The following is a 14,816-nucleotide window of genomic DNA, read 5'->3' as shown; positions in this document are numbered from 1 at the left end:
TGCGTGTTGGTGGAGCATAGGCTCCCTGCACACCCAGTGCTGTTTACTTGCCTTTTATACCTTTTACAAATATTCCTTTCATAAATATTACTAAATTCAGATTGAGTTGAGACTTCATTTAAAACAATCTTCAGGAGTTACAGGCAGGTTGTGGGGCAGATTTGCAAAATCTACATAGTCTGGTCTTATTTGTTACACAGCCAGCCCGCTCTGCTGGGAGGTGTCCCTGCCCGCGGCAGGGGGCTGGAACCAGGCGATATTTGAGCCCCTTCTACCCACATCACTCCCTGAAGCCGTCACCCCCGTCCCACCCACACCCGGCGCCTCACCGCGCCGCCCCGAGCCTCCCCGAGCCGCCCTTCCCGTCCCTTCCCCGCCCCGCCGGGACGCGGCGCGGGGCGGGCTCGGGGCCGGTACCGCCCCAAGATGGCGGAGTACGTGCAGGTGGCGAAGCGGGCCCTGAAGCACCTCAGCGGCCACGGCGGCGTCCGCGGCGCCATTTGGCAGCTGCTGAGGTAACGGCGGGGCCGCGGCGCCCGGCGGGGGCGGCTCCCGGCTCCCCGCTCCTGCCCCGCCGCCCCCGCGGGGTCACCTTGACGGGAGGGACGGGCCACGGGGCGCTGTGCCCGCGGGGGGGGGGGGACGGGACAGGGGGACGGAGCCGGCTCTGTAGCGGGGCACGGAGCCGAGCGGGTGTGAGAGGTGTGAGAGGTTTTAGAGGTGTGAGAGGTGTAACCGCACGGCCAGAAGGCTGCTGCTGCTGCTGCTGCTTCCTTGCCAGCAGCGGGCACGGCAGTGCAGGGCCGAGGGGCTGCCGAGTTCCCTGCTGCACCTCAAGGACTCGCGCTAGGATAAGCCAAGCTTTATGGGCCTCCCCCAGTCACCGTAACAGCGCCTTCTCTGGTGTTTCTTGTGGCTTAATCCGGTTGTTCGGAGCTGTTATAACACTTTCTGCAATTTCTGGTTAGGCTTCAGCAGTGTTTTGGTACAGCGGCTTTCATACATGCTTGCTTTGCTCACTGGAGGGGCCTCACCTGATAAATCCTAGCAGCAGCGAGTGGGTTTTATTTTCCTCCACATGTCACTTAGCTGCCAGCTGGTTCCTGCTCGGTGACACCCAGGTGCTCTTCTTGTCCTTACAGTCACGGTGCTGCCGGTCTTACTAGTCTCCAGGTGCCATGACCTCGTATGACCGTCATGCCATTGAATTTCCTTCTGGTGGCAAAAGAAAGAGAAATATTTGCAAGTTGGAGTGTTAGGTTTCACCTGAGTGCCTCTCCTAAATACATCTTAATGCCTTGTCAGGGAGCATTTGTGAATGAAAGGTGCCAGCACAGCCTGCGATCTGTCCGCTAAGCAGAAAGGGGGTAGGCAGTGCTGGAGGCAGCGCTCTTCATTTTTCTTCTGGAAGAATGAAGATCAAAGAGAGGTGTGCTGGGTGCGGTCATACCTGTTCCTCATGGCTGTACCAGCTACAAGTGTTTTTGCTGCTGCTCCATCTCATTTCAAGTCATTTAATCCTCAATCCTAGCTCAGGGAATAGAGTTGATGCTTACTGGAGGAGTGATCAAGACACGTCTTTCTTGAAACGATTACTGTGTTTAAGAAGTAGCAGTTGGTAACTGGGAAAATGATTTACCCAAGTCAGAAGAATTTTTCTTTGCAAGGGTTTTATGCCAAATTTCCTTACTTTTATTTATAGGCATCCCACTGAGGAAGGTAGATCGAATTGTATGCAGTAGAAGTCAAGTTATTAAGGGTTTGTGTGCCTGGAAACATTCTCCTTGCTCAGGGCTCAGTGCAATTGGCTGGGAAAGCCATCTCCTGCTCTGGAAGCCATAAACACTGCTTAGTGTTTGGTAATGGTATTGAGGGCATGAAGTTGGAACAAGGGCATAACAACTCTTCCAAGTTAGAGAAGGGAAGAAGGAAGGGAGAGCAGCAGCAAAATGTCCATTCTTTTATGAAGGTAAGAGCTTGGGCTTGAATAATGTAGAGGTAACTGAGTTTTTCCTTGGCAGAGGAGAGCAGTCTCAGAGGATAATCTTGTCTGGGACCTCTTGGTGAAAAAAAAAAAAAAAAAAAAAAAAAAAAAAAAAACGAATTTCATTCTAGGACAAAGTCAATTAAAACTGTTGTTTTGGGAATTCACAGGGTCAATGACTTGAAGACTGGTACGCTGGTAGGAGTTGACAAATACGGAAACAAATACTATGAAGACAAAAGAAACTTCTTTGGTATGTGTGGTAATGTGAACACCTCCTGACTGGCCGCCCAACTTTGTATGGGTGGCTAGTGAATTAGGACTTACTGCCTGCCCAACTTCATTGCACTTGTGTAGGTCTTAGAGGGGTGGCTTATAGAAATGCCTTGACATCCTCTGCTTCTCTGCTGCTTCCCTCAGTTCCCTTGCAAACATATTCAATCTGACTTGATAACTGTGGGATACATCTAAGCCAGTCAGGGGCTTTACATGCAGGTATGTCTTTATGATAACGTGACTGAGAGCTGGATTTGATCCCAAACCTAAAAGCTGGAAGCTTACCAGGTGGGGGAAGCAAGAGAACTGCCTTTAAAAGTACCTTACAGCTGGGCTTACTTGGATGATCACTTCAGGGCAAAGAAGCACAGGTTACCTTGAACTTCCTATTACCTTAAGCAAGGGGTTCTTAAATAATATCTGAAGAGTTTTTCAAAAGTTGGCACCTGCAACAAGTAAGGTGGCATGTAAGCAATTGATACTGGTTAGGCACAGCCCTGCCTGCTGCAGGAGTCACTGGGGAAAGCAGAGCTGCTGGTAAACTTGTTGATTAAAAATAACAATAAAAGTAAGCTTGTATGGCTGAAACTTAGTTTAATCTTAGGGTACTAATGGCAATATCCTTTTGGAAAAGGCTTCTAGTGGGACAAAAAAAAAATCTGTCTGAAAATCTTAGAAGCTCTTATTTCCATTTACTTACACAATAGCTATATTTCCTTTGTTGTGTGAGCATTAAGTTCTGTAAAATGTAAAAATGTAGAAATGCTGTGACAGTAGAAATACAGAGAACTCAGAAAAACAAAAGCCTGATCTGCTTTATGGTCATACCTGTGCTAATCTTGAAATGAGTGCCCATAATGGTAGATTTTTTTAGGCAAAATACTTTGTTTTCATATAAAGCAGAGAATTCATGAAAATGCAAAATAATTTATTTTCTTAAGCTAATGTGGCATTTGTTTAATTAAGGTCGACACAGATGGGTCATATATACGACTGAAATGAATGGCAAAAATACGTTTTGGGAAGTTGATGGAAGCATGGTGCCCCCTGAGTGGTAAGCCTTTTAACTTAATGTGGGCAAATTGTGTAATTGCCTGTACGTTTTCTTGTATTACATAGCAGAAGATAAGAAAATACCATTTTTTGGTAATAAGTTTTTGTGGATGCTGTTATCATTATGTATGACAAGAAGGCTGCAGACTGGTTAATTTTAATGTAGAAGGGATTTTGTTGGAGGTTTATGTTGTGGAAGGAAGGTACTGTTCAATAGGGTGCTTCCATAGATGAAGAGGTTCTTCCTTGTTTAAAACAAATATTGGTGAAGATATTCTGTGATTAAACTGTTTATTGGTTAATGAGCAATAGGAGAAAGCTGATCTAAAACCTACGGTGCTGTTAGCTACTGTGTCCAGGAGTGCTCTGTGCAGGTGCGAGGTGCCTGTTCTTGCAGCCTAAGGCAGTTAACACTTCCTCTTTCATCTCCAATGAGAGTTTGATGGCATTGTTTTTTTTGTTTGTTTTTTTTAAGATGACATTAAAATCTAAAATCTTCACCACTAGTACACTCATTCCAGTCCATGCTGGTGGTCCATATTGACTGCATAATAACTGCTTTTAGGACCTACTTTTTATCCTTCAAGCTATAAGACTATGCCTGTTCCCAAGTTTATCCTAATCTTGATGTGCTGTTAGTTTTTGTTCTTTCTTGTGTTTATGTGTTGCTACTTGTGTCCTTACAAGCCACAACAAAGCGTTTCTTCCTGAGTATCAGTCAGGTTTCTAGGGTAAGCAGTCCTGCATTCCTAGATATTTTTGTCAGGTCCTGCAGTACTTCTTAAAAAATTGCTGATAAATTCACATATCCCATGGCAACCTTGGATATTTATTAATTCTTATGGATATTTATTATTCTTATTCTAGTCCTGGCTTTGTGGTGCATGTAAATCATTGAGCTGTAATCGTACACTTTTTAGATAAGTTCTTCAAAATTGAAGTATTTTGACTCGTAATAAACATCTTTTAAATTGTAATTTTTTTTCCATCTGATAGTATACTATCACAGACTTTTAACATGGCACAGATGTCTAATTTGAGACTTAATTTGTTGTAGGAGTTGCTGTACACGGAGCTCTGGTGTTGTACAACCACTGACTTTTTTTTTGAACCCCCATTTTTATTGGAGATTGGACTGTGTGAAATTACTTCTATTAACAGTTTCAGTTGTTCTGTAGTATACTAATAGCTGTCCTGTCAGTTTTAAAAATGTTTCTTCAAGTGTTAGCACTTCCCTTCAACAGATGGAAAACTGAACATTTGTCACCCTTGGGTCAGTGAAGATGTATATCAAGTACGATCATAACAGTTGGGCTGTGATCTGAATGCTGCTTCTAAACACTGTTTTTTGACTCTGGGTTTTAGTTCATTCATCGCGGTGGAGCATTGCATGGGTTTGCTGTCATACCCTCTGCAGGTAGAAGCAGGTTTTATCGCGTTGTTTATGCCAGTGTTACTTTCAGAAAATATTTTGCAATTGTCATGACTAAAGATGGCACTTCTAACAAAATGCTGGTTTAAGACCAAGGCTAACCTAGAGATTTCAGATTTGCCTTTTAGTGGTAATGCTAGCTTGTTTATAATGATTTTGCAGCATTCTTATAAAAATCCTACTGTAGGCCTACGTATAGCCATACTATTTTAATTGGGAAGAATAGAGAGCACAGCAGATGTGCAGGAAAAACATTTTCTTTTATTCAGTGTAAGTCATACTACAGGTAGGTTTTCGCCATGTTTCTGGTTGGTGAAGACACCGTGCCATCCTGAAGGGTGATTTTGTGGTCAGCGATGTGCCTTCGGGATTGTGGAATATACGAACAACTGCTGAGATACAGCCAGATGAACCTTGCGTTTCATGCATGATGAGTTGGGAAGGAAAGAAAAAAGAAAACATTGGTATATTGGAAAACTGTGAGAACAGCTGTCTTGGAAAAAATAAAATAGGGGTTAATTAAGCCAGCATTTACATTCCATCAGGTATTGGAGAAAAGGAAAAAAGCAGCAAGAGGAAACATCTCGTATGTAATGTAGTGTAGCACCATTTTTGTGAACTACTGTATGTGTTCAGTATTCTGAAATAATTGGTGTAAGATTTTTGACAATGGATGCATTGAAATCACAGTGTGAAGGAAATCAAGAGTTGTTTTGACATGATTTCTATACAGGGAATTGGGAATGCAGCTGTTCTAAAGTTGCCGTGCGGTTTATTTTGATTTAATTTATCTTATTTAGCCTCTCTTACTCTGGGTTTTCTTATCAAAATCAAGATGACTGTATCTACTTTGTTCGAGACAAGTTAATTAGATTTTTTTTTTTAAATCCTTTCAATACTTGTGGAACGATTAGTATGAAACTTCTTGTAGTGCTGTGCAGCATATGGGGCTTTTTTTTTCCCCTGGATAAAGATGTCTTTTATGCTGTTAGCTTTGAAAGCCAAAACCTTTGTTTCATCTCCTGATGTATAGAGTGTGTATTTTGGTGGAACTCCATTTGTTAACATGCTGATCCTGTGAACGTACAGTGATAAAGTTGTATCTGCTCGTACCAGTGCACAGAGGCTCTGTATTTAGTGCTTTCATAGGCATTGCCATTAAGAATTGCTCTAATTGTTGTCCTGTGTATTGAGCTCATTTCCATTTTATTGCTAGTTTAGAAAGGTCTGTATCCCTTTTGGTTCTTCATTCATTTGTCTCCCAACCTAAAAGTATTAAGGTTAGCAAATCGTCTCCAGGAGCCTTCAGGTGATGCTCTTTTTGCACAACTGGCATGTGCTCGCATTCACTTGCTGTCTTAACTTGGCATATGGATTCACTTGTTAAAAGCAAAGCTTTCTTCAATTGGCTCAAAAATAATCAAAAAAAAAAAAAAGCAAGAAGCTGGTAAGGATAAATGACTTTCAGGTTTTAGTATTTTGTACTTCTGCCTCTGTAGAAAAGCTTTTGAAAGTATTCAGAGAAGAAAATCCTAATGTTAAGATCAAGAGGAACCTTTCCTAACGTGACCCTTTATGAATCTCTGAACAGGCAGTAAACGGTAGTCAGGGTACAAAACTATTTTCACAGGCAAAACAGTTTTTGTAGTAAAAAAAAAAAGAGAGGGAAAAAAAGGCTATCTTGAATGTGTTCTTTGTGATAATAATCCAGCTTGCTCTTTTCTAAGGCAAGGGTTATCATCTCTGCTAATTCTATCCACCCCCCTGCAGAAGCTGGTTTGGATCAGAGGCGAGCTGAGGCCTGGGTGAAATGCACTGGGAAGAGCTGTTAGTAAGGAGGTGTGCTTAAAGCAGCGTTAGCTTTTCTCTTTCTCCCTTAATCAAGGGCTGCACAGAGAGGTGAAATAGTAGGGCTGTAAAATACAGGTGAATGAGTCAAAGAGCTCAGTGCTGCTTTTTCACGGATGTGATTACTGGCTGCAGACTATCTGCCCTTGTGAGTTCGGCAGAGTAGCAAGTTGTGTTGTCTCACTCTGTGATCAGAAGTGACTTTTTTCAAAGGTGTGAAATCGTGTGGTTGGGTGCGGGGACAGAGGGCAAGACCCTGCCCTCCTGGCACCGCTAGCCACTCACTTTATGGCACGCAGGAGAGCAGCTGGCAGTGCTGCAGGATGATCGAGTGTTGGGGGGGGGTGGCAGGTTGAGTAAATCCCCATTGCCATACTGCTGAGAAAGAAGTGTGCCTTCCTGAGGAGCAGAAAGAATTGCTGCCTGCCCTCATGCAAAGCAGCTCTTCCTTTCTGCTTAGTACCTGGAAGACTTTACGTAGGATGTGGTGCTCAGCTCTGGGTGCCATCCTCTTCTGGGGAGGATGCAGGGTAGGGGTTTATTTGTTTGAAAATATACTTTTTTTTTTTTTTTTAATTTAAGATTTTATTAATCTAAGCCACAAACAAGCAAACTGGACCAGCGGAAGAAGCTTAGGGAAGAGCAGTGAGGACCATCAGACCTCCAAGGACAGTTGAAAAGAATTGTTTGTTTAAGAAGTAGAGAAATGACCATGGATATAACCCTTAAGCAATTAATCTTTTGCAGAGGGGAAAGGCACAGGCTGTCTTTCAAAGATAGATGGGTAGAGTAGGAAGTAGTAGGTTTAAATTGCAGAAGAAGAGGTCCAGATTGGACACTGCTATCCTTACCGCTAAAAACTTCTGCTCATCTTCAGTGGTGTAACTTGGTTTGGTAAGATTACTAAACCAGTGTCACATCAGTTTTGTAACAACTTCAGTAGGTGTCTGCTGGGAGCAGTGTGGATGCAGCTGATACTTCCTTGGATCTAGAGCTTGTGCGCAGTGTTTAAATCCCTTCCAGACTTGTACTTCTTGATTCTTTAATTCTCACAAATAAGACATTTTTGGTTATTTCCACAGAAACAAGGTGAGGGGAGAGGACTAAGCATCTCACTGTCTTTAATCTGCTTGGGATCAAAGAAGAGAGCACCATTCTTCTTCTTCTTCTTCTTCTTCCCCAAATTCTCTATATCAGTCCTGATTTTCAGGCTATGTTCATTTCTCATGCAGAAGTTCCCTGCACGTCTGCCTATTCCTGTCGTGGATAGCTATTAACTGTTCGGCAATCAGCTCATCCTGAAGCTCTGGCTGGAATTTGGAGGAGCACAAGTTTGCATTTGGGGAATTCTGAGAGGCTCAGACTGAGCCCACTGAGGGGCAGCTTAGAAGCCAGTTTTCCAGTTTCAGCAGGGCTGTGCTGTCAAATAAGGCTGCTTCTTAGGAGTCCATAAGGTCCATGCAAGCTGAGGCCTGATATCCTGCTGGATGCTGGAGGTTTGATTCCTTTGTATCATATTCAAAGCCTTTCATGACTGGCTGCATGCCTTTTTTTAACCATTTTCCTGGTTAATGCAATTCGAATTGTGTTGGATTTGCTCTTTCAGTATGCGTGATGTGCTGTGAGAAAGCAGCACTGTAATTGCAGAGTAGTTTTCTCCTTTCTCGGGAGCGCTTTGTTTTGCCAGCGTCGTTCGTTGTGTGTGCAGTGTTTGTCCAGCACTTTGGTGTTTGTTTCCTCGTAGTGCAAACCTGACATCTTTGGAAGGAGCTATAGGAGTGCTACCTTCATACAATGAAATTTCAAATTTAACTTCATTTCAGCAATCTACATCCTCTTTGTTAGCTGATCTGACAGCTGAAGGAGGGAGGAATGTGGCGTCTCAGTGCTAGCACACCAAGAAATGTAAAAGAATGTGCTACTCTCTTGTAAAACTGCTGCTGTTCGAGAGTGCCTGCAAGGAAAACAAAAAGATTGATCAGGAAAGGAAGGAGAGGGAGAGAGGAAATAAGATTTTCATCCCTTCAGTAGATTTACAATAAACTTGTGGTCTTTCTAACTAGATTTAATGCTGGTGTAGTGCTTTTAGGTAAATGGGTTAGTCACATTGTACAATGGTATCTTAGGGTAGCTTGCCTGAGAAATTGGATATCTCCCATATGTATACAAATAAAAATGTTTCTTGTCCTCTTTTTTCTTCCCTTCTGTCGTGGTTCCGCTCGAGTGGGCAGCCGAGCTCCACCACAGCCGCTCTCTCACTCCCCCTCCTCAAAGAGGAATGGGGAGAAAATAGGTGAAAAGGGCTCAAGGGTTGAGATAAGGACGAGAAAATCACACAATAATTATTGTAACGGGCAAAACAGACTCAGCATAAGAAGACAGATAGTAAGATTTATTGCTCATTACTAACAAGCTAGAGGAGTGAGAAACAAAGGAAAGAAACCAAAAGCACCTTCCCCCCATCCACCCTCTTCCACCTCCTCCTCCTGAGCAGCGCAGGGGAACGGGGGAATGGGGGTTATGGTCAGTCTACAGCACTTCTTCTCTGCCGCTCCTTCTCGGTCACTCTCGTCCCCTGTGCTGTGGGGTCCCACCCACGGGATGCAGTCCTTGATGAACTGATCCAGCGTGGGCTTCCCACAGGCAGCAGCTCTTCCAGAACTGCTCCAGATATGGGTCCGTACCACGGGGTCCGTCCCTCAGGAGAAAACTGCTCCAACCTGGGTCCCCCACGGGCAGCAGCTCCTGCCAGGTCACCTGCTCCTGCGTGGGCTCCTCTCCACGGGCTACAGCTCCGGCCCGGAATCTGCTCCGGCAGGGGTCTTCCACAGGCGGCAGCCTCCATCGGTGCAGGGCCACCTGCTCCACCGTGGTCTCCTCCACGGGCTGCAGTGTGGAACCCTGCTCCACCGTGGTACTCCATGGGCTGCAGGGGGACATCCTGCTTCACCATGGTCCTCACCACAGGCCGCAGGGGACTTCTGCTCCAGCGCCTGGAGCACCTCTCCCCCTCCTTCTTCACTGACCTTGGCGCCTGCAAGGCCGTTCCTCACTGCTCTCACTCTCCCAGCTGCTGTGTGGCGCAGCGTTTTTTCCCTGTCTTAAATATGCTCTCACAGAGGCGCAAAACAACATCGCTTATTGGCTCGGCTCTGGTCAGCAGTGGGGCCCTTCCCAAACATGGGGCAGCTTCTAGATCTTTCTCACAGAAACCACCCCTATAGCCCCCTGCTACCAAAACTTTGCCATGTAAACCCACTACACCTTCCAACACACAAACCTGGAAGAATAAGTGAGGACCATCTTTAAAATAGTTTGACTAGCATCATAAGAGGATCTTTTGATGTTAAACCCCTGGTTTCTTGCTCACTTGAAGTACTTGGGAAAGCACCAAAATAGTTCTGCCATTTGACCATAACACACATCTTCGCTTCTCTTTTGTCTTAACGCAACAGAGTTAACTTGCTGGAGAAGGAGGAGATGCTATCAAGCTGGCAGGCTTCCTGAACTTACGTAGACAGTGCCCGAACTTTGCAGATGCACATATGGTAGTAGCTACGCAGTTTGTATGGCATCAGTGCTTGTTTGACAGCTTGTACATCATATAATTGGCTCCGGTCCCTTGTAGCTTCGGTTTGAAATCTCCTTGCTTCTAAATATTTGTCTAAGACTTGGGAGAAGGTTCTGCAGAGAGCATTTGAAGGTATGTTGATGGGTGTCTCATCTGTTTACCCAAGTAAAAGACCAGAGAGAGGCTTTACTCTCCTCAGACTGCTTGGTAGTTAACTTTGCTCTGAGGCTCAGGAAGCTGCTCCAGCCTCTCCAGAGTTTTATCTTTCTTATTTTCTTTGCTGTAAGTCATCTGCTTCTTTTGTAGGTTTTAAGTCATTAGTTGCTTTTGAATCCTATTTTTCCATGCGTGGATTTATGGGTAAAGTTTGTATAGAAATCTGGCCATCTGCAAGATGTCAAATCTCTTTATTCATGCTGATCTGTCGAGTGCATGAAAAGCTTTTCTTGAGCATCTGGGAGGAGAGCCTATGAGACATCAGGGCTTCAAAGGACTTTTTGAGGGAAGTTGTCAAGGGGAAAGTCTTCCCAAAATAAAGTTTTCAGTTCTTGTTTTGCTTAAATGAGGAGTGGGTAACAACAAAAGCTCTTCTGGAGATAAGTGTTTCAGTACCTGTGACTGTACTGCCATTTCTCACAGGTAAGCAATTTTGTTTCTACTTCCCAGTGAGAAAGCGGGATTTTAAGGGGGCTTCTTCTGCAGATCCTTTTAAACTTGAGCTCAATTTGATGTTGATGTTTTAGTGTCAGAAAATCCTGAAAACTAATGTTGTAATACTTGGACTACTCCGAAATACTGCATGTTAAGAGACCTCATCGATTTTGTCTTAAAAAAAAATGCAAAGTTTAAATTACAGAATAATATTATCCTGTGTTGTCATCCAGTTTAAATGGGCAAATAAACTCAGTGTTAACATAATTACTTTCCCATTTCAAGGAGTGAATGTATGCTGTATATACCCTTGAAATGAAAGAAGTGCTGGGCATCAAGTAAGCTTGAAATGTAGTCAATTTAAACTAAGCTTTCATATGTGTTTGTGCTCCACCTGCCCCAGCCTGTCTTTCAGGGCCTTTGTAACTGCATTTCTAGCCAAGGAAACAATTTTCTTTTTTGTCCTGGTGATTTGTATGGCTCTCAAGGGAGTGGGAGGCTTGGGAGGATGGTGAGGCTTGGTGACAGGTGCAAAAATAGGATTTTGCTTGCAGGATTCCTATCTGCTATTACCAGAAATGTCAGTAGGTGAAGGTGTACGTGGTTAAGTTGTCTCTGCATGTTACGGTGAGCGAGTTTGAAGAGCTGAGTGGAGTGATGCAAAGCATTTTGATACGCAGTCAATAGTCAGTGCTGGCAGGATGCGTATGGATACTTGGATCTTGTCCCTACATCCTGTGCCACAGGTCTGTTTCTTTGTATTATCATTGGAGAGCTGGCTTATAGGGTCTATGATCTCACCTCTGTCAAATCAGCTGTTTTACAGTGCTTTTGCCGACCTTGGTGCAAGCCCTCATGGGACAAGTGATGTCCTGCCTAGTGGGAAGCCTGCTAGCATGCAGAATCCTTTTAATGGCTTTGATCTGGTATGGTGCCTTTACACAGAAGGTCAGAGCTTTGTGTAAGGTGGCCAGGGCACCGTCAGAGGCATGTAATACCAGATCGGAAATCAAGCAAGGCCTGATTCTATATCCTCGGGCCACAGCAGGACTGATGGAGGTGCTATGGGGCCTCCTCCTTCCAGACAGAAATCATTGCCCCCAATCTTTATTTTAATAGAAGTAGTGGGAGAAGGGTAGTTCAAGTGATAGCAGACTTACAAAGGGGAGTTGGGGAAGAGAGGGATCCTCCTCCTATCCATGTTGCTTTATGTCAATCTGAAATTGTGTATAATCTTCAAACTCATCAGTGGATTATTTTTTTTTTCTCATGAGAGGTTCTTTACCTCTGAACAAGCTTTTTCTTATTTTCAAAGGATCTTATGGTTCCATCCAGTTTTGCATTCAAGTCAGTTTCCTGGCAGTTGTTAGTCCTACAATGTGTGGCTTTCATTTGAGGTTTTTGTTTATTTTTCTTCTTTCTTGTAGAATGAACATATGGCTGACATATTTTTTACATGAAATTTTGTTCTAAAGTTATATCCAAAGTTGGGATTTTTTCTAAATAAATGTTTAGAAGCTACTTGACTGAAAATTATTCAGCCTTCTGTAGAGCCTTTTGGATTAAAAATATACTTGTCAGTCAAGCACATGCATCTATTTCATACTACTTTTATTGTGGTTTTGTATTGATGTATCAATGAAGTTTGCAGGAATGGCTGCTAAAGGCTGAAGATATAATTTTTAGGCTTTCTGATACCTGGAGTTAGAGGGTTTTTTATTTTTAGGTGAAGTCTTTGGCAAAAGCTGATTAGCAGAAGCTTCTTTTTAAGTCCTCTTCAGTAAAAATATAGATAGGCTTGCAAAAAACTTGCTTCTGTCATTATATGTACTTCATGCTGCGTGCATAGTTAATTGGCATATAATAAAAGTGATTCAGGTTTGAAAGTTGCTTTGGTCACTGAAATAGAAATGAGGTGAAATCAATTCTTGCTGTTTTGTTTCAGTAAATTATTATCGAAAATACTTTGCTTGATCATTAATGTTATTTGCACAGGGGCGGGTTGACCTTTAGTTCATAGGTAAAGGATAATGGCTGTAATCACTTGGTAATTACCCCATTACTGACTGGTATTACACAATTCATTGTGGAGTCAGTAAACATTTGCATGATTGTTTTAGGTGAATTTGCATCATTAGTCTGTATTTCCCAAGTGGCAGCCTCGTGAAGGCTTTGGAGATGGGTATAGAAACTGTTGTACAGAATAGTCTTCTGCCAAAAAAACCCACTTGGTTTTGCCCTCTGTAGTGCTTGCCTTGAACTAGCTGGCTTGTTACGGCTATACAAAGGTAACAACAAAATGCTCCCTGCCCAGAGACCTTTTGATCTAAGCCTACAAGGGAACAGGAAATTGAAATTCAGGTGTACTTCCACTTCCTTTGAAGCAGAACTTTTTATTTGTCAGCTACATTTCTGTAATTATTTTACATCATTATCCTGTAGTCTCATTCAAAGTTATACTAGAATAAAATCAGCTCCGTCCAGCTCCCTTCAAAATAAATGCTTTTTTTCAGTGGAGAGGACCCTTGGGAGTCAGGTGGAAGGCTTGTTATAGATCATGTAATGCTCCTTAATGTGTCTTAACAATGTTTCTTTTTCCTCCTAAAGGCATCGTTGGCTTCACTCGATGACGGATGACCCTCCAACTACTCATCCACCAGTTGCTCGTAAATTTATCTGGGAGAACCATAAATTCAATCTGAGTGGTACTCCCGGGCAGTATGTACCTTACTCTACTACTCGCAAGAAGATACACGAGTGGATCCCACCCAACACAGCCAGCAAATAACAGCAAAAAAAGGAAGTAATTTGCCTCAACTTTGGCTTTCAGTGTAAATTGTATCTCATTGGTTTTGTTTAAAATAAAAACCTCCTATAACTGCTGTGGTTTAGTTTATTGAGCTTGTGGGGGGGGGAATCAAATGACAAAACACCGGGAAGATGTAGAGGACAGAATACATGGCAAGTCTTAATTTCAACAAGATACTGGGCTTTTTGTCATATTATCAGTGGCTCTTTACAAGTGGTTCTCAAACTTTTTTTTAGTATGCTAGTCATTCCTGTGGCAGTTTGTTCTCACCACTCAAAAGACTACAAATATAAATTTGAAATACATGATCTTAGCCTTATCCTATTACATTCTTTGCATGGCATATGATGTATAATTCCTGTACTATTTTAGGAAGCAGTCTGTTTAAATATTTGCAAGTCAAGTTAGATTAAGGCCAATCAAGGATTATGGCTTTTATTCATAAATTTCTTGCACATGGGTATGTGTTGGTGTATTTTAATATGGTGTGATAGGTAGTATAAAACATGTAAGGCTACAGTAATCAAATGATATCCTGTTCCCCAAGAAAAGAACCATAAGCAGGCACAAAAGCTGTTCCCTGCTTCTGTGCATCATCACTGACCACTCAGTGTACTGGTTTTAGACCCATGAGCGTTGTCAGTAGAAAACTTGGTTGAAATTGTCTGTCAGGTAGACTTGTAGGGGTGTTTAATTTCTTGCTGTATGGTGCCCAACCAGCAATCTTGCTGACTCAAGCAGGTACAAAGATTGGACCCTGTCACAAAGATTTTATTGGTTGCTTCTGTGCCATTGGGTTTCATTAGAAGGGTGTGGGATGGGATGTTTGTCCTGCTGTGACAGGACCTTAGAGGTCTGTGGAGGCTTAGGAGTACATACTGTGGGAGATTGAGAAGCAAAGTATACCAGAACCCATTCTCAAAAAAGTAAGTAATTTGCAACTTAAAGAGATATGGGACTGTGGCAAAAAATACATGTATATATCAAAACACCGTCTTCCCTCCTGCCCCTGCTTCATAGGCTCAGCCTCACTTCTTCATTCCTCCACCATTTCCTGCCCTGAGGAACATCTGGGAATGCCTGGTTATGGTCGTTTTGCAAGTTTGTATCTGACGATACCTTTTCCTCATGCTTTGCCCCGTGCTGTGTGGACTCTCCACGGGCTACACAGGAATCTCCTCCAGTGTCTGGA

At 43.1% G+C, this 14,816-nt stretch overlaps 1 protein-coding gene across 1 annotated transcript; it reads left to right on the top strand.

The window, feature by feature from the left end:
* Positions 1-356: 356 nt before the first annotated feature.
* NDUFA12 (NADH:ubiquinone oxidoreductase subunit A12) lies at positions 357-13,697 on the top strand. The gene is made up of 4 exons (XM_068668498.1): positions 357-515; positions 2,155-2,237; positions 3,227-3,314; positions 13,423-13,697. The coding sequence occupies exons 1-4, from the start codon at positions 427-429 to the stop codon at positions 13,601-13,603; spliced, it is 441 nt and encodes a 146-aa protein (XP_068524599.1). The 5' UTR covers positions 357-426; the 3' UTR covers positions 13,604-13,697.
* Positions 13,698-14,816: the final 1,119 nt, after the last annotated feature.

The sequence above is a fragment of the Anas acuta genome, chromosome 1, assembly GCF_963932015.1.
Source record: "Anas acuta chromosome 1, bAnaAcu1.1, whole genome shotgun sequence".
In the NCBI taxonomy this organism is placed as follows: Eukaryota; Metazoa; Chordata; class Aves; order Anseriformes; family Anatidae; genus Anas; species Anas acuta.
The sequence above is the reverse complement of the archived record's forward strand: the minus strand, read 5'-3'. Positions and strand labels throughout refer to the sequence as shown.